The sequence below is a fragment of the Zootoca vivipara genome, chromosome 1 (genome assembly GCF_965207765.1).
Source record: "Zootoca vivipara chromosome 1, rZooViv2.hap1.1, whole genome shotgun sequence".
Taxonomy (NCBI): Eukaryota; Metazoa; Chordata; class Lepidosauria; order Squamata; family Lacertidae; genus Zootoca; species Zootoca vivipara.
Genome location: NC_142582.1, coordinates 87,430,553 through 87,449,268, shown reverse-complemented (window position 1 = coordinate 87,449,268; position 18,716 = coordinate 87,430,553). Strand labels below are relative to the sequence as shown.

At 39.4% G+C, this 18,716-nt stretch overlaps 1 protein-coding gene across 3 annotated transcripts; it reads right to left on the bottom strand.

The window, feature by feature from the left end:
• Window positions 1-112: 112 nt before the first annotated feature.
• Window positions 113-15,497, bottom strand: GARIN2 (golgi associated RAB2 interactor family member 2). 3 transcript variants are annotated; one of them, XM_088669648.1, is made up of 6 exons: window positions 15,293-15,497; window positions 10,870-11,069; window positions 7,421-7,676; window positions 6,738-6,997; window positions 4,683-4,729; window positions 113-759 (listed from the first exon to the last, which is right to left on the bottom strand). In XM_088669648.1, the coding sequence occupies exons 1-6, from the start codon at window positions 15,374-15,376 to the stop codon at window positions 701-703; spliced, it is 906 nt and encodes a 301-aa protein (XP_088525774.1). In that variant the 5' UTR covers window positions 15,377-15,497; the 3' UTR covers window positions 113-700. The 3 variants fall into 3 exon arrangements, with proteins under 3 accessions (XP_088525774.1, XP_034969796.1, XP_088525773.1); XM_035113905.3 differs by having other exon boundaries at window positions 113-314; XM_088669647.1 differs by lacking the exons at window positions 113-759; window positions 4,683-4,729 and having other exon boundaries at window positions 6,516-6,997.
• Between the last annotated feature and the right edge of the window lie 3,219 nt (window positions 15,498-18,716).

Here is an 18,716-nt window from a genome sequence, read left to right as displayed (position 1 = left end):
AAAAGAAAATTACAATTCTGAACCGTCAGTGAAGATGATGGTTAAAACACTGACAAGTCATGTTGCTAATGTTTGGTGAAATACTCAACAAAAGAAGAAATATGTACTACTGTTTTAACCATGTTTGTTTTTATTATATTAGAACGGAACAATTCTAGTTTCTAGATTTCTAATCCCTATCTGAACATGTTGTTCTCTTCTTTTACTCAGTGTCTTCAGTTTGTTTGCTTCCTTTTCATATCAGATGTACAGAGATCCGTTTTTAATGCTAGTTGTAAAAAACTACCCCGGCTTACTGACATTCTTTAGGATCCCTGTAAAGAAACAGGAGGAACATGAGGAAAATGCAGCCTAGGAAAGCAGATAATAGAGTGTGTGAGAAAAAGAGAGAGAGGAAGGAAGCAGAACAGAGAGCTGTCATATCTCTTTGTCAGATTCAGAGTGCTGTCATGTATCTCAGCTGCTTGATGTAATATGAAAACTGTAATGTGAAATTAATAATGTGAATTACATGAAGCATCACATGAAAATTAGATCTTATTACTGAAAAGTTGTGAACACAGCTGAAAAATACACAACTTATGAGTGTGCATGCAGGGTGGTGGCTGCAGAATATCCTTTTGGGGGAATAGTATAGAGAAAAATGGAAATGAAATGAAAAGGTGTGACAGTAAGACAAAACAAAAAAAGGCAAGATTACCTAGAATAGAAGGGGGAAAGAAAGGTTAATCAGAAGGGGGGCAGTTATACTACAAGCAGCTAAAGAGTGCAGAAAAAGCAACAGTGTGAAAAGAGAGAGAAAAAATGAGGGAAGAGTCAGTTTTTGACAGTTTATAGATGTGTTATGAAAAAATGCAAAAAACACACATCGACATTTTGTTTTCCTTTCTCTCAGTACCAGAAAACTTTGTTCAAGTAACCAGAAAGTGACTGTGAATTCAGGGTAATGACTCAAGAACTCAAGTTTGACTTTTTTGCCTTTGATGCTGATGCTATTTTTCAGACAATGAACTGGCTGTTTATCCCAACAGGGAAAGCTAAATTGCAATTCTGGTGCTGATGACTTTGTCACATATTTTTGGTACAATATTTTAGTATAATATAGCTTACTCTGCAAGCAAAGGTAACATTTCAGTCTGCCACTGCAAATCCCTCCTCTTCCAATCTGAGATTGAATAACGTTTTCTGCACTTCTCTATATTCTTGCAAATGTGGTTATATTTATTCTTTGTTGGAATGCTCATAGTGGGACTATACATTCTCCATTTTGAGCAAGAGAGAAAATGATGCATAATTTCCTGGCTTTTCTAGTAATCATGGTATCTAGAACTATACATATAGTTTACACTAGGGGAAATGCCTGTACTATCTTTTTATTTCTACAGGAGGCACATATAATTATGGTTACATAATGTAGAACTTAAATTCCATTTAAGTTAATTGCATAGTTTGTATGCATACAGGCTTACAATAATTTTTTTTAAAAAAAATCATAAATGAATTGATTTCCAAAGGGCAGTAATGCCCTCATTCTTCAACTTAACACTGAGCGTGATGCACAAAAATGTTACTGTTGCATGATGAAATTTAAACTACTTTTGTTATGTTAAGCTAAGAAAATGGGCATATGACACTGCACACTTTCATCAATTTATTGTTCCACATTCTGACCTTTACATTGGCATGTAATGAAATACTGTTAGTGCCTTTCAAACATTTTGGAGAGGTTCTGCACAGTCACTGAATTGTGTGTTTGTGAGGGTGGATTACAGCAGCAAAGCATGCTCCCCTCTTTCTACAGTCAGCGTTCTCCAGGTGTCTGAAAGGGGGCTTTGAAGTACAGGACTATGGGCTTGGATTACTATTGCTATGCTCAGGGAAAGAAGGAACAGAAAGAAATTCACAAGATGCTATAAGATCCAACAATTCTTCATTGGCTCTTTGAATTGAGTTTATATTGGCCACGATGACTTACAGTGAACAGCTTGACATTCAGACTTTCATTTCTATCCATTGGATAGTGTGCATGCGGATTTAAACTTTCCATGTCTTGCTGATGCTTGAGCACTTGGTTGTGTTACATTTTTAACTGAAGCTTTTCTCAAACTCTCTTTGATTTTTTGTGGTTTGTTTCTAGTTATACGTGACTGCTCATAAGGATGCAATACATTGAATAATGGCAAAGAAACCAAAAAATACGCCACCCATATGGCATCAAATTTTCCCCACAAGTGAAGCTTGGATTCAGTCTCTTCATTACATACAAGTAATTGACACTGTCAAAGCTGAGAGCACTGAATTGAGCAGATGCTCATCAAATTTGCAGATGACACCAAACTGGAAGGGGTTGCTAATTGTTTCACAATTTAAGTAGGATCTTGACAAGCTGGAACCAAGCTGATCAGGAGTCTGGAAACTAAGCCTTACGAGGAGCCCTTGAAGGAACTGGGTATGTTTAGCTTGGATAAAAGGAGACTTGGAGGAGATATGATTGGCATCTTCAAATATCTTAAGGGGTGTCATATCAAAGAGGGAATATGCTTGTTTTCTTCTGCTCTGGAAGGTAGGATTTGAACCAAAGGCTTCAAGTTACTAGAAAGGAGATTCTAGCTAAACATTCAGAAAAACTTTCTGACAGTAAGAGCTGTTTGGCAATAGAATAAACTCCCACAAGAGGTGGTGGACTCTCCTTACTTGGAGGTTTTTAAGCAGATGTTGGATGGTCATCTGTCACGGATGCTTTAGCTGAAATTCCTGCATTGCAGGGGGTTGGACTAGATGATTCTTTGATCACCTTTTGGAAGTGTGTATGTACACATAAGTTTTAATGCATAGGAGATAACATGATCCACACTCAGAAGACTATTTCTGCAGGCAAATCACCCTCTCTAGATTGAGGTGACAGGCTGTAAAATACTTTGTTGATGAGAAGCAAGTAGTGTCACAGGTAGGCAGATAATTAGAGTTCTTCAGGTTGTCTGATCAAAGCTGATGTTAATTAGGTAGTAAAAGATTATTAAATTAAAAATATAATCTACTGAATACTAAATATGATTCACAGATAAATATCGACTTCATAAACTACTCAAATGCCATATATGTATTTCTGAATATATATATGGCATACCATTGGTTGGGGGAAGAACGCCTGTGCCCACCTCAATCCCTGCTCTGCCAGCCCAGCTTCTGCTCATTAATTGCATGGAGTTGAAATGCAATATGCATAGTCATCCAATAAACCAAGTACGGTATTTATTGTACTGTCCAAATGTGTGTGGGTCTAGATTGCACAAACTGGACTTAGAACATTGAACTTTATGCTTTATTCCCCATTTAAACGTTGATTCCAAAGTTAGCACAATTCCATTCCTTCATCATGCATAGATGCTACACACTTTCAGATATAGATGCACAGAACAGCACATAAGTAGGCGCCTGAGATATCTATATACCTATCAGGAAATTAAAAGCTAGCTTTGTATAATGTTTTAGGGCACTTGTTATGATTGCAGTGTCACAGGTATCAGAATCCATAGATTTGTAAACAGATGGTAGTTTTGGCTGATGAAGTCTGATGAAATCAATAAAATAAAAAGAAACATTGAAGTAAATGCAGTCTTTCAAACCTCTGAAGCTATTTTGAAAGTTTTGACTTCAGTTGACTGAACTGGCTTAGCTGCTGAGGTGTTATAGAATATTTGTAAACATCCTCAATGCTCAGAAGTTAAACCACATGCACACCAGATCTTGGGAAAGATAGCAAAAAATTGTTCATGTGAGTGAATGAGGTGTGCAGATGAGAGGGTTATGTGCATGATGTATCTATGTGATATGTATGAGCACTACATGAATGCTGTAAATCTGTCTAAGTGAAGGAGAGAATGAAGGAGAAATTGCATGCTGAGAAAGTATTACTGCACAAAACTCTTACTTACTGCAAATTGTTATGGGTCTCCACATGTCATTGCCCTAATGCTGGACACACAACAGAGAGAGTGTTGGACGTGTAAATATATTTTTGTGTGGCTGAATTCCAAAGGGTAATCACTGTTTAACTAACAGAGACAACATAGGTGTTGTTTTTATTAGTCGCCTTTGACTGGACTTAACTGTCCAGGGGTCCTTTACTGTTACCTTTTACCTTTATTTTTATTTTTATTTATTATTAATTTTTGTTCCTCACCTTTCAGAAAACTGTTCCAAGGTGGCTTGTAATGAAATATAAAAATACAGTGAAACAAAAATATCAAAGCATAATAATAAAACAACAAAACCAAGAAGCAGAAAAGAGAACAGCATTGGAGATAAACTACTAGACAAAAATGCCTGGGAAAATAAAAAGATATTTGCCAAGCACCAGAATGACATTAAACTAAGCACCAAGTGAGAGTGTTCTATAGTTGGGAGAACACAATAACAAAGGTCGTTTTTCTATTTACCACCTGCCGCAGCTGTGACAGCAGCTCCCAAAGAAACACCTCTGAAGATGGGGCATTCCCATGTTGCATAACCCAGAAAAGATGAAATACCACTAAGCTGAATAGACAGACCATTCGTCAATTGCACCTCCCACCTCCCACTTATTGGGATAAATTTTCAGTTTATGGCTCCCCTATGGAAAAATATAAATATAATAGCTATGAGGGCAGAATGGGAAAAATAATTTCAAATGTCATTCATACCTGCAGTCTGCAGTCTTTTCCCCGTAATAGAAAAAAAATCTTGTCCCCTGAAATTAGTAAAGATAATAATAATAATACTTAAATTGAAAGCAATAATATTGAAATGAGTTTCTATTTCAGGGCTGTACACATCTAAGCAAATAGTTTCCCCCCTCCATGCTTACTGAATAAAGCATGACTTTTTCCAGAGATGAAGCAGTGAATGGGAGGGGAGGGCTTTGGCTTTTTGCTGTCATAACCTTTAGTTCTGTTTTTGAACTGTGAAAACTGGCAAATTACTCCCAATTAGCTACATATAGTTGTGCTGCCTTTGCTAAAATATGTGGGAATGTAAATATCACAGATCTTTAGTTCTTCGGCTTTCCAGATCCATGGCCCATTTTGATAAATCCATGTGGACATTTTATGATGCAGTTAATAGCTTCAACCGCACAGCCATGTAGTCCCTAATGCCAAGAGCAATCTTTCTATTTTAGAGGGAGAAATGAGCCCATTAATTGAAGAAAGGAGTCACAATGACCAGAAAGTACATTCACTTTTAAAATGGCTTTTCCCCATTAGCTACATTTGGAAGTGGTACATTAGACACTAAAAGGTGATTTTAGCATCACTTTTGAAAATGACTATTCAATCTGTGAAAAGATTGGGAGTTAAACTTGGGTCTTACAACTCCTATATAGCATTGATAGGATCACATCAGTTCTCAACACATCAAGTGCCTTTTGTTAATGTTTCTCCCCCACCCACCTACTGCCAAACAGTGATTAAAGATAATATTTTAAAGAACAGAAAGATTTTTAAGTCTGTATGACCTAGTACATTATTGTAGGTTTCTGTTCTATGGAAATAACTGATTTGTAATATCAAAAGCTCTCTGCTCAAAAATTATCAGTGACCCTGGTAATATTTTTATGCAGAAGCTCACCATAATTTGAGACTTGCTACACTTCGTTTTGATTATCTGTGTTTTTGTATCTTGCTCTAAACAAGGCTATGTCCATCTTTGGTCTAAAACTGAGATCGTACATTCTGAAAAAGGAGCTTCCTATGAAGCCAAACTTTTTGTATGTTATAATGAATTCCCCCCAAAAATCCTCAAGTTGGTTAGATTTGTTTGACAACAATGACAAACTGAGTTTTTAGTGTCATTGGCCCAGGCCTGTGGAACACCCTGTCAATAGAGGTTCAGTGGGTGCATTTTGTACTAACTTTAAAATGCCTGCTGAAAACTTTTCTATTCAACCAGGCCTATGCAGGCAATTAAAAGTACGGTACATCCCCCACAGCAGTCTCTTGATTTTGTTTTTATTTATTTTTGCTTTTGACTTGTTTTTAACCTTTTAATGATTTTATTGTCTGTTTTTATGTTTTTATATTGTTGCATAAATATTTTTATAAAGAAGGAAAGAATAAAGAGCTTGAAAGGCTGTGTTATACTGAGCAGACAAACATGATGTAACACAAAATAAAATTGGAATAGATGCTGGAAGATTGTGTTATGGGTTAGTGGGGGAACAGGGATTTCTCCTGATTGCCAGATTCCCACCTCTAGTTTCTTGGGTGCTGGGGTTTAATCAGAGCTGACAGGCTTAGCTTGACATTAAACCATCTACAAGACAAAAGACCCTACAGTTAACTGAAGGGGAGGTTGCCAGGTCAACGTGGATGTGATGTGAGTCAGAAAAAAAGTTGTCCTTTTACACAGAGGTTTTTTTGGTAAAGCGTTCTAAGAACAAGAAAGGGGAAGTAAGGAGAACTCCAAGTGGTACTGGCTGGAGGACACCGGGGGCAATGACTGGCTGCTGTTTTGGACCTAAGCTCACTGAATCTATCAGAGGAGCAATGAGGGACACTCTTGGGGCATAATGTTCTGCACCCCCTCCAGTGAAGGCTGTAGCTGTAAATATGTGTAAAATAAAGACACTAGTCTCCACCGCACCTCAATTTCCCAGCAACCCTGGGTGAGCACCTGGAACCCCCTGGAATCTTGCTATCGCTTGACAGAGATTGTGGGTGGCGTGTAAAAATAGATAATTATTATGATGGACCACATACCTAGATTTACTCCTTGAGATAGTCCTCTTCATTAATTCTTGACTATACTTCAGTTTTTCTGATTTTGCAGCACTGGGATTTTTCATGCTGCTGTCAGAAGAAACTGTGGCCTGGCTACGGCTCTTAGGAAATTCTTCAATAGGACCTACTATATCAGAAATGGTGACTCGTTTCGAAGGCATTTTCTTGATTATTTCTGGTTTTATTATTGGCTCTTCGCTGGTTTGTGGTTTGGTGGGAGTCTCTGCTTGATTGTATCCCTTTGGGAGCAACAAAGACACGAGGGAGTATAGCATATGTTAAAAGCTCAGTACAGAATCAGTCCCACTCACATTCTTTGAACTTGCCATGGAGAAGTGTGTTCAAAGTGACGACAGTGATTAACTGACACACACTCAAAACAGTCTGAAACAATTAAGTGAAAAAGAAACTCAGAATGTATCATCCTTCATCCAAAGACCACAGAGCGGTTTACAGCATAAAAATACAAAATGAAAACAAAAAATACATATCTAGGACTACATTGTGCAGGATGGGTTTCTTGGCATTGGGCAAACCAACAGGAGCTTGCTCGTGCAGGTTTTTAAAAACTGCACTATACAAAAAAATTACCATTTTATGTGCTCAAGGTCCTCCCCACTTTTTTTCAACAATCTTAAGCTATATACCCAAATAGCACTTACTTGTAATGCCTTGCTTGTTGTGGCTCTGTTTTCCTCATGAGTCTTAAAATCTTTATATAGGGTATTGACTGAAGAAGTTTTATATTTAGATTTCAGTAGACTGATGAGCCGCACCCACTGTCGGAAGAGCTGGGGCTGTTTCTGTAGGGGCTCACAGAGTTCTAGGTAGTAGGCACGGCCACTCACCAGCTTCAGTTTGATGCGTCTTTTCTTAGCATTGTGAACAGTAACATCTACAAACTTCAAGGGTAAGAACCTACAAGAAAATGATCGTGTGAATTCCTGCTAGCTGTACTTCACTGAATCACAACATAGGGAGGAAAATTGGATCCAAGAGAGTAGAGAACTTACTGAAATAAATTGAGGCATATTTCAAGAAGGCTGCTGTGCACTGTCAGTTTGGGTTACATGTAGGCAACAGAAAATAAAGGCACATAGTGTATCCACTGTGCTTTTTATCAAAGAAGAACTTACTTATGTGCATATGACAGCAATAAGTCACATGACATTCATTTTCAATCCACCCTGATCTCCCAACCACCTGCACTGCTGGTAAAGAGAACTTTGGCCTAATTATGCAGTCCACAAAGAAGGGTCAGTTAATGTCAATAGAAAAACCTGTCCAATACGCACCTTTTCAAGCAGCCCTCTTTTTTGCGTAATGGGCTAAGAATACAGAATTCCATGCACACACAATGCCCACCATTTATTGTGTTACCTGTTACTTGTGTCATCTGTTACTCTTGTTGAAGGCTTTAGAGGAAAAGTTACTCATAAATATTCAAAATAGGTAATTTATTTAACTATAAAATGGCCAATAAATTAAATATGCACAATAATGCCTGCATTGGTAAGACATAGCGGGTATAAACTTCATTCTACAGTGGTGAAGCCGGAGCATTCTTTGAAATCTGGAAGATTTGTCCAAAATAAAATTCTATGGCCTGGAACTACCTTGCTTTTACAGTTCTTAAGCAAGCTGCTCTGGGATCCTTTTAATTTGAAGAATGGGGTTGAAATGCTTAAAAATATATAGTTCCTGCTTCTTGATCTCTTGTTGGCTTTTTATACCATCAACCATGATATCCTCCTGGACTGGTTCCAGGGAATGGGAATTGTGGGCACTGCATTACAATGGTTCCAATCCTGCCTTCAGGACTGAGAGAATAGTATTGCGTGCCTTTTGGTCCCCTGGTGGCTACATTACGGGATGCCGCAGGGGACTGTCTTATCTCTGGTGGTATTTAATATTTACATGAAGCCACGCTGATGATGCTCGGCTTCTTTTTGCTATAACATCTGAATCAGAAGAGGATGTACAGTCTCTGGGTCATTGCCTGGATGCAGTGGTGCAATGGATGAAGAAAAACAAGCTGAACTTGAATCCTGGCAAGGCAGAAGCACTATGGGAGAGTAGCCAGGTCTGAGAAATTGGTCAACTGCCTACCTTGGATGGGGTTGCACTCCCCATGAAGGAGCCGGTTCACAGTTTGGGAATGCTTCTGAATCCAGCTCTGTCACTGGAGGCTCAGGTAGCCTCAGTGGCTAGAAGTTTGTTTTATCAACTGTGACTGGTTTGACAGCTATGGCCTTGCCACAGTAGTTCATTCATTGGTTACTTCAAGATTGGATTATAGCAATGCACTTGTATGTGGGGCTTCCCTTGCGCTTGATCCAGAAGCTACAGTTAGTGCAGAATGCTGCAGCATGATTGCTAACAGGGGTGAGGCCTTGTGAACATTTAATATCTTTTCACAGATACCTGCACTGGTTGCTGATTTGCTACTGGGCCAAGTTCAAGAAGATTGCCTTACCCCACATGTACCCAGATGACCTCTTTGATGGGTAGAAATGGCACTACTACAGGTGCCACATAATACCTGTTCCACAATGTTTAGATTGTTTAGTGTGGCAGCACCTACACTTTGGAATTCCCTACCTACTGATATCAAGCATGTGCCTTGATTGTATTCTTTTTGGTGCCTACTAAAAACATTCTTGCTTAGACAAGCCTACCCAGGTGCTTAGAAAGTTGACGTGAATTTTAACCTGTTTCAGTATTTTTACTTTTTGTACGCGGAGGTGCTAAAAACTATGGCAAGCTGTCTCCCTAGATGGTTTGGGGGTTGCCTCTGGTTCTGGTGCAGGTCAAATAAATACAGCCCCAGCTCCCTCATTCTCTTAGATACAGGCGGATGGTTAGGGCAGCTCGTAAGGGCCTTTGCACAAACGTGTCTGTGTGCAATGGCCTGGCTGGAAAGCTTAAAGCCTGCTGCTGCTACATGGGAGACAGATTGAAGAAAAGGAAATATGAATTGTCCCCACCCTGTAGCTTCAATAATTGCAGCTAGGAACAGCTAAGAGCTAGATAGAGTCCTAGATCTAAAAAAAGTGTAGATTTGCACTCACTGGGCAGCTTCTGTTTTGACTTGAAATATTTGTTTTGGGCTTCTCAGAAGTACATAAAGTCAAGAAACAGCAGTGGGAAGTGTTGGCCTGCAGTGGCACCCACCTGAGAGGTGCTGGAACTGTGCTCCAGCACACTCTGGCTGAAAAAAACAGCACTGCTTATATTTCTGTTTATTTAAAACATGTATACACCGCCCTTCATCATACCAGATTTCAGGGCAATATACAGAGCATAAAACAATTTAATAAAACTCAGTTTACAGATAAGAGCAACTAAGCAAATCTCAAAACTGACAATGAAGTGCCTGGGTAAATAATATTTTTTTGCCTGGCACCTAAAAGATGGTTGTGTTGGCACAAGGCAAACATATTTGGGGAGGGTATATCCAAACCTGGGCTAGCACAGCTGAAAAAGCCCTTGCCCTGAGTGATATCAGCCTCAACTCAGATGGGAGAGATCTTTGTCTGCTCTGCATAAGTGCCTTATACCAGTCTTATAACTATGGATGGAGGACTTGGCATTGTTTCTCACCCCATCCCCTTGTGCAGTACAGTCATACCTCATGTTGCATCCACTTCAGGTTGCGTCTTTTCATCTTGTGAACGCGGCAAACCTGGAAGTGTTTCCTTCTAGGTTTCACGCAGACCCGGAAGTGTTTACTTCCGGGTTTCATGCAGAAGCGTTCTGTGCGCTTCGTGCATGCGGTTGCGGACTTTTCGGGGTGCAAACAGCACCCCGGAACGGATCATGTCCACAACCAGAGGTACCACTATACTGGAAATTCAGACATTTAAACAGTGTTGCCATTGGAATTGGGGTGCAAATATCACATACCTTCATCCTATCCATAAAAGAGTGCCACCAACTAGACAAATTGTGCTGCTGAAAATTTCATTCATGATGCGCATTGTGGATTCTTGGTGAAAAAGGTTTATGTATGGGGAAATTCTGTTACCACTTCCCCATACCAAATTATAGCACACAACTTGAATTTATGCAATATTTGCAGTCTTTTCATGCCTCCTCAGTACTAACTGACCTGGTGAGCACTAGTTCATCAGAACTTGATTGCCTTCTACTTGCTTGGCGTGCTGAAATGGCTTCCTGGGAGGACGAAGAAGCTGCATGTGCAAGCACCATCACATTTGGCAATGACTGGCTTGAGCTGGAGGCACAAATGCCCATGGTCACATAGTTGGGGCGATTGTGAAGGTAAATTGATTCACCCCTTCTATTCACCTGCAAAGAGATAAGAGGTTATTTTAGGCATATATAATAAATATTATTTCAAAAGCATCTGAAAACACAATGTATTGCAATTATGATATTGGAAAGGGAAGGAAGGTTCAAGAAAGATGTACATGTGAGAAAAGAGGAACTTAAGTCAAAAGCTTGCAAAACTAACATAGTGGAAATGTTGGAAGTAGCTTCAAGTGTGATGCTGGAAAACCCAATGACTGCTATCCTGCAGGCAAGTGGATAAAAATCTATGATTTTTTAAAAAAATAAAAAATGGATTTTTTTTATTTCAATCGGATTCATAAAAATAAAATGCTTTTGGAGGAAAAATCTTTCTAAAGATAGTTTTCTATTTAAGTTACATTATAGTCCAAAGGCTATTCATCAGGAAATAAGGATTTGTTTTTAATTACCGGTATGTAGCGTGAGGCTTTATATGCAATGTTTAATTTTTTTGGTAAACGAATTCCATTAATCCATTCACAATGTCATGCTCTTCCAGAGGTTTCTGTAAGATTATTTGGGGCAGTTTTTCTAACAAGAATATATTATCACAGATGCTTGTTTTTGCAGTTCTCAAAAGTGTGAATTTGTGCCTGCAGAGATAACATGCCTTTTCTTCACAGGAAAAATGTTATAAAATAAACAAAAAATAAGAAAATTCCTTCCAGTAGCAACTGGTGGCACTCTTTTATGGATAGGATGAAGATATGTGATGTTTGCAACCCCATTCCAATGGCAACATTGTTTAAATATCTGAATTTCCAGTATAGTGGTACCTCTTGTTGTCGACATGATCTGTTCCGGGGTGCCATTCGCACCCCGAAGAGTCTGCAACCGCATGCACGAAACGCACAGAACACTTCTGCGTGAAACCCGGAAGTAAACACTGTGTATCTGAAGAAGTGTGCATGCACACGAAAGCTCATACCTATGACAAACTTAGTTGGTCTCTAAGGTGCTACTGGAAATTTTTTTTATAAAATAAACATACAGAGTTGAGGAAAAAACCTTAATCCCATTGTTTCTTTTCAAATTTGTATACACAGAATCAACCCCTTACCTCTTAAATGCTAAGCTCCGTGTGAAGCAGTACAGTAATACCTTGGGTTACAAACGCTTCAGGGTTACAAACGCTTCAGGTTACAGACTCCGCTAACCCATAAATAGTACCTCGGGTTAAGAACTTTGCTTCAGGATGAGAACAGAAATTGTGCGGCGGCGGCACGGCATCAGCAGGAGGCCCCATTAGCTAAAGTGGTACCTCAGGTTAAGAACAGTTTCAGGTTAAGAATGGACCTCCGAAATGAATTAAGTTCTTAACCCAAGGTACACTGTAAAAATGAAACTGCAAGCTTATGAGCACAATACTCCACAAGTCTTGGGATCTTTGTTTTAATAATTGTGCAATTCAGACTTGAGGCAAGTGCTGAAGCACTTCAGGGCTGGCAACCTCTTCCCAATCCCACTGGGTTCCAACAGCTGCACTGACGCTTAACTGTACAGAATAGGCACCTGAATGTAGAAGCAAATCCAAAAGGGTGGTGGTGGAAATAGTAACTGGGATCTGTAAGTCTTTGGCAAGACCTTGAAGTGCTTGCCAGTCAACTAATAAGAGTTCACTGGTTCCAGGCCCTTCTTCCCAGGGCTCACCTGACATTGTTCAATCAATAAAGTCTCTACCTGGAACTTCAGTCCTGTAGCAGGAATCCCTGAAGTTCTACTCCAGTCCTTGGTTCCCCTTTGCCAGCTTTCCACCAGCCTGTTTCTCCTCGACCTGTTCTTTCAGCAAGCCTGTTCCTGCCTAGGCCTACCAACTGTATCTCTCCTCCCCCCTCCCCTCTAGAAAAAGGAATACCAACTTCTCTAAAGCCAGGGCTGCTGGGAGATATAGCCCCTATAAACAGTTAACTTACTAAACCTCACAATAATTTCATTATTATCTGTCTATGTATTTCTAATAGTATAACCAAATCATTAATTTTTTATGTAACTGTAAAAACTACTCTGAAAATTTATTATTCCAAAAATGAAACCTTGTAGCAGCAAGAATGAGTTTTTCTGTAAAAAAAAAATCTTGCTGACTAGTGATTTAAATTGTGATTTAAATTGATTTGATTTAAATCAAATCCACCCTGCCTGCAGGACATCTATATTTACACTATCTGGTTCAACATTCTGCACTTTATGTATGTATTTATTTCATACAATTTACACCACTTGGTTGTAAAATATCTCAAATCAGTTTACAAAGGATAAATTCCTGGTTCAGCTCAGAAGTTCATGGACTCCGTGATAATCAGACATCCCTTTGCACTGACACATTTGGCAGGTCATAAGAGGATTTGTGTAAGGCATCAGGGTGATTGAACCAGCAATTCTGGTTCAAATCCAGAATGGAGATATGATCCAGACAGTTGATACAATGGGAATTCAGAGTCTGCATGACCACAGGCAAGTTACCCCCGCTGTTAACCATCCTGGACTTCTCAGAAGCATTCAATACTATCAACTATGTTATGGTATGGTTTTGAGCCACCTTGCTGAGATGGGGTTGGGAAAGGCACTATTTTGCAGTGGTTGGCATCATCTCTGGAAAGCTGGTCTCAAAAGGTTCTGTTGTACTCTGTGGCTATTGGTTCATGACGTGCTGCAGGGAACAATCCCCTCTCACATGCTTTTTAGAACTGCATAAAACTGCAAGAGGAGGTCAACTGCAAGAGGAGATTTAAAGTAAGGTGTCAATAGACTGATGACATCAGCTCTATCACTCTTTCCATCAAATATCAGGAAGATGTACAGGTCCTGAACTGGTGTCAAATGGTAAATAAAAATCCAATCTGGGATCAGGTGTATTGCCTGTTTGGTATTTGTTTCTTTTTTATTTATTTATATAACACGATCTGCATAGAGCAGATTCATAGAGCAGACAGCTTCCCCCATATGAACCTACCTGAACACTCAAGTTGGCCTGGTGTATACATGTTTGAAGTATGCCAGGTTGTCAGTTGAAATAGGCTCTTTCTGATCATGGTGCCTAAGCTGTGGAAAGTTTATATCAAGGTCCTACTGGTGCCATTATTCTTCTCCTTTGGATGGCTGGTGAATACTTTCAGGGGGCTATTTGAGAGGGCTCTTAGGCTGAGTAGAGATAATATAGTTACTATTGCTTTGGATTATTATTATTTTCCTTTTTTATTCTAAGCACTTCTACATTTTTTTTTAAAAAAACTGTGTTGTTTGCCATCTTAGGGAGAGGCTTTCAAAGAATGGTTGGGTAAATAAAAAATAAGAAAAATCACCTGTCGGTGGAGCTCTTGTCTCCGCATGCCCACTTCTCTATGCAGCTCTACAATTCATGTAAAACTAGATCTGAGTTTCTGAGCCAAAACAAGCCCCAGGGGTAGTCTTTTCAGGCAACCAGGGCAGTTAGCCTTGAAACCTAACTGAAATTGATCCAGACACTTTGGAATTTATCCACTGGAATTTCCCCTTCCTCTCCTCCACCCATATACTCCTCCAGCATCCCCAAATACGTTCTGGAGAGTTGAGGAACTGCCAGAGTGGATTTTTTTTGGGGGGGGGAGGTATCTGTATCTGTGGGACCCAGGTGGCGCTGTGGGTTAAACCACTGAGCCTAGGGCTTGCTGATCAGAAGGTCAGCGGTTCGAATCCCTGTGACGGGGTGAGCTCCCATTGTTTGGTCCCAGCTCCTGCCAACCTAGCAGTTCGAAAGCATGTCAAAATGCAAGTAGATAAATAGGAACCGCTACAGCGGGAAGGTAAACGGCGTTTCCGTGTGCTGCTCTGGTTCACCAGCAGTGGCTTTGTCATGCTGGCCACATGACCTGGAAGCTATACGCTGGCTCCCTCGGCCAATAATGCGAGATGAGCGCGCAACCCCAGAGTCGGTCACGACTGGACCTAATGGTCAGGGGTCCCTTTACCTTTACCTTTATCTGTATCTGTAGGTACTAAGTGGTAATGCATACACATTACCACTTCACTCTGGCTTCAGTGCACACCTACCTCTGCTATTTGAATTTGTGTACACATTTTCTCTCAAACGCTCATGAGACAGCTTCATGAATAAGAATTTGGAGGGTTGCAGGCATGGTAAACTAGTCTCTGTTTTCCACAGTTGAGTCTATGGCATTTGTAGGCGTTCATGCTCTACTCAGTTGCCTGTCTAAACAGTAGAATTCTAAAAAAAAATTAGTTACCTGAACAAAATTGCTTTCAAACACAGGAGCAGATCTCAAGGGAATATATTCGCCTCTTTCAAGAATTTTTTTAAGATCTCCCATAATAGGAATGTGAAATGCAGATTTGGTGTGTTTAGTAGGCTTCTTAAACTCCGGTTGCTTTTACGCCTACACATAAGACAAGAACAAAATGACATTGGAAATTAATAAGAGACAGCATGGGAAAAGGCTAACTCAGAATAGCATAGAGAGCTAAGAAAATTTATAAATCTTTGCCAGGCACATAATGTAGTGAAGTTATGACTATTCTAAATTACTGTATGTTCTCAGAAGCCTTTCCCATAGAATCATAGAATTGTAAAGTCAGAAGGGACTTGAAGGTTATCTGGTCCAGCCCTCTCAATATAGGAATCTCAACTGGTCATTCAATTTGTTCTGGCATGGGTTCAGTCCTAGAACCTCTATCAAGATTTGTTGACCATTTTTTACAGTCTCATGTTAGTAAGTCAGATACGTTTATTAAGGATATTTCATTTCATTCAAAGCATAGAACAAATTACAATTATGGAATCAGATATTCTAGTCACTTTAGACTTACAGTCTTTGTACACATCTATTCCCTTGGATGAGGCGAGGTTAGTTCTTGAGGTTACTCTAAATGCTTGGAAGCCTTTTGACCCCCCCTTTCTTCCTGATAGAATTATTTGGCTTGATTTTAAAAAAGATCCCCCCAGATTTGATCACAATTTTTATTACAAAATCAGAGTTGTTTCAATGGGTTCACCATTTGCCCCTAGTGAGGCAAATTTATTTATGTGTCAATTTGAAAAACAATGGATTTTGGATCCCTACACTAACCCTTATTCCATGATATAAAGTTTCTAAAACGCTATATAGATGACACATTTAATATATTTTCCAGTGAACAGCATTTGGATGCCCTGGACAATTGGCTTAATTCAGTTCATCCCATGATAAAATTTAGTTTGCAACATAACAGTCAGGCCATCTCCCTTTTAGACATGACTGTATATACAGTGGTACGTCGACTTATGAATTAAATCCATTCCAAAGGCACCTTTGTAGGTCGAAAAATTCGTAAGTCGAAAAGCGCCATTGGAAACGCGATTTCCCATAGGAATGCATTGGAAACGGAAAAATTCATAAGTCAAAGCAACCCCATCTAAAAATTCTTAAGTCAAAAATACCCTATCTAAAACGACCACAGTTTCCGTTCGGATGTCGAGAAATTCATAAGCGTGCGGCCATTTGCCCCATTCATAAGTCGAAAAAATCGGTTGTCGGGTTGTTCCTAAGTCGAGGTACCACTGTATAAGCTTCCAAAGGGCAATTGGGTGTTTAAAATTATACTACCGTAAATCTATAGATAAACATTCCCTTTATAAGATATGAGTCCTTTCATTCAAGACACATGAGAGACAGCCTCCCTTTCAGTCAAATGATTAGAATAAAACAGAACTCATCTCAACCTGGGGTTTTTGTTCAGGACCCCAGAACATTAGCTAAACAATTTCAAAATAGAGGATGCCCATAACACATTATCAACAATACAGTCCCAAGGGTGTCCAATATTAATAGGGAGCAACTTTTTCAAAAACAGGAAATAATTAAACAACAGAGGATAACATGCACCTTCTTTAAGTTTTCTAGCTTATCTATGAAAATGTTAATAAGCAAACATTGGCACATCATTCAATACATCCCTGGATGCGATCTTCCTCCTCTAATTGGTTGGAGAAGGGGCAAAACTATTAAAGAATCCTTAGTCATATTCTATTCTATTCTTCAACTGGAAACTTCTCCCAATGCAGTTAAGGGCCATTATAAATGTGGGCACTGCAGGGTCTGTGATATGTTACTTAGAGAATTTCTGGATCCACAGTCTGGACACATTTGGAAATTGAACCTTTTTGCAATGCACCAGTCATCATGGATCATGTATGGATGGAAGTATATGCCCATGTGGCAAAATGCATGTGGATATGACACTGTTATGTGTATGGATAAGAATTCTGGAACATGTGTATAGAATTAGACAATATATTATGGATGCACCCTAGTGCAACACTACATTGAATATGGCCATACAGATGAGGATATAGTTTTTGGTGTTACAGGCTTACAAGTATAGAACCTTGCATTTGTCCCTATTGAAAATTACTTTGTTAGTCGTACAATCTGTTAAGGTCATCTTGAATACTGATTTTGTATTCTGGGGCATTAGCTACCACTTCGGTGTTATCTACAAATTTGATGAGGATCCCCTCAATTTCTTCATCCAGGTAGTTTATAAGGATGTTAAACAATTCCAAGTCCAGGACATAACCCAGGGCACCCCACTTGTCACTTTTTTCCAGGACGATGAGGAACGCTCTTTGGGTTGAGTCAGTCAACCAGCTACAAATCCACCTAACAGTTATGTCATCCAGCTCACATTTTACCAGCTTTTCTGCAAGAATATTGTGGGGGTATTTGTCAAAACCTTACTGAAATCAAGTTACACTACATTCACGACATTACCTTGATCAACCAAGCTTGTAAGAGGGTGGGGTGTCTTCTAGCTTTGTGCTAGTTGCTGTGAATAACTAAAGCAATAATGAGGACACATTTGCCGACTTCTACTTTTAACTATGGATCACTATGACAACTCTCATTTTACATACCCATTAAAAAGAGGACGTGTCCTGGAAAAGAGAACACATGGCAACCCTAAAAGATGTTACCAAGGGAGGGAGATACAGGGCTGGTGACAAGGTTTGAGGGCTTTGGGGCATATTCACCTAAGACAGTCACTGTAATCATCTAGGGGTTGGAGGAGACATGGTTGGTAGGGGTAAGCGGAATATGCACCTCAAGTATGCATGTTCATGGCCCTTTGATGAGGACAAGACCAAATATCTATCAAAATGGCTCTCAGCAAGTGGGAAAGGTGGAAGAGAAAGGACAGGTGGGCTGTTTAGCTGGTCTGGGTTCTTGTAAGTGCCTGACTTTGATCATTCTAAGCTAAACCATGAGGAAATACTAAGTAACAATGTTGTCTCTGAAGTATGCAGTAGGTGTAGTTTTGATATCATGTATTGTAATCAGTGAAACTCATAAATCTGATTAGGCAGATAAAAACAATTAGCTTACTGGGATTTTAAAACATTATTTAACTAAAAATAAATAATAGGTTGGGCCAGTAAGCAATGATGTATCCCTTTAACTGCAAACAGTAATTGTGCTACTTATCTGATCCCCAATATTACTTTTGTCTAATATTTGTCTCCCTAAAGGAATTTCTGTATCTTATTCTCTCATTTTAGAAGAGTAATGTCTTACATGGAGGGCCAGACCAAAGGAAACATGTGGCACCAACATTTGATCCAAGTTAAGTGGCATGTGTTGTTATATTATAGAGTTTCTCTAGGCAATGGCTGGT

Coding starts and splice junctions, on each gene's coding strand:
- GARIN2 (XM_088669647.1), bottom strand. CDS start 15,376: ATGGGAGATCTTAAAAAAATTCTTGAAAGAGGCGAATATATTCCCTTG. Junction 7,677..10,869: donor GATGAACTAGTGCTCACCAG/GTCAGTTAGTAC, acceptor ATTTTCTTGTAG/GTTCTTACCCTTGAAGTTTG. Junction 6,998..7,420: donor CAACAAGCAAGGCATTACAA/GTAAGTGCTATT, acceptor TTGCTCCCAAAG/GGATACAATCAAGCAGAGAC.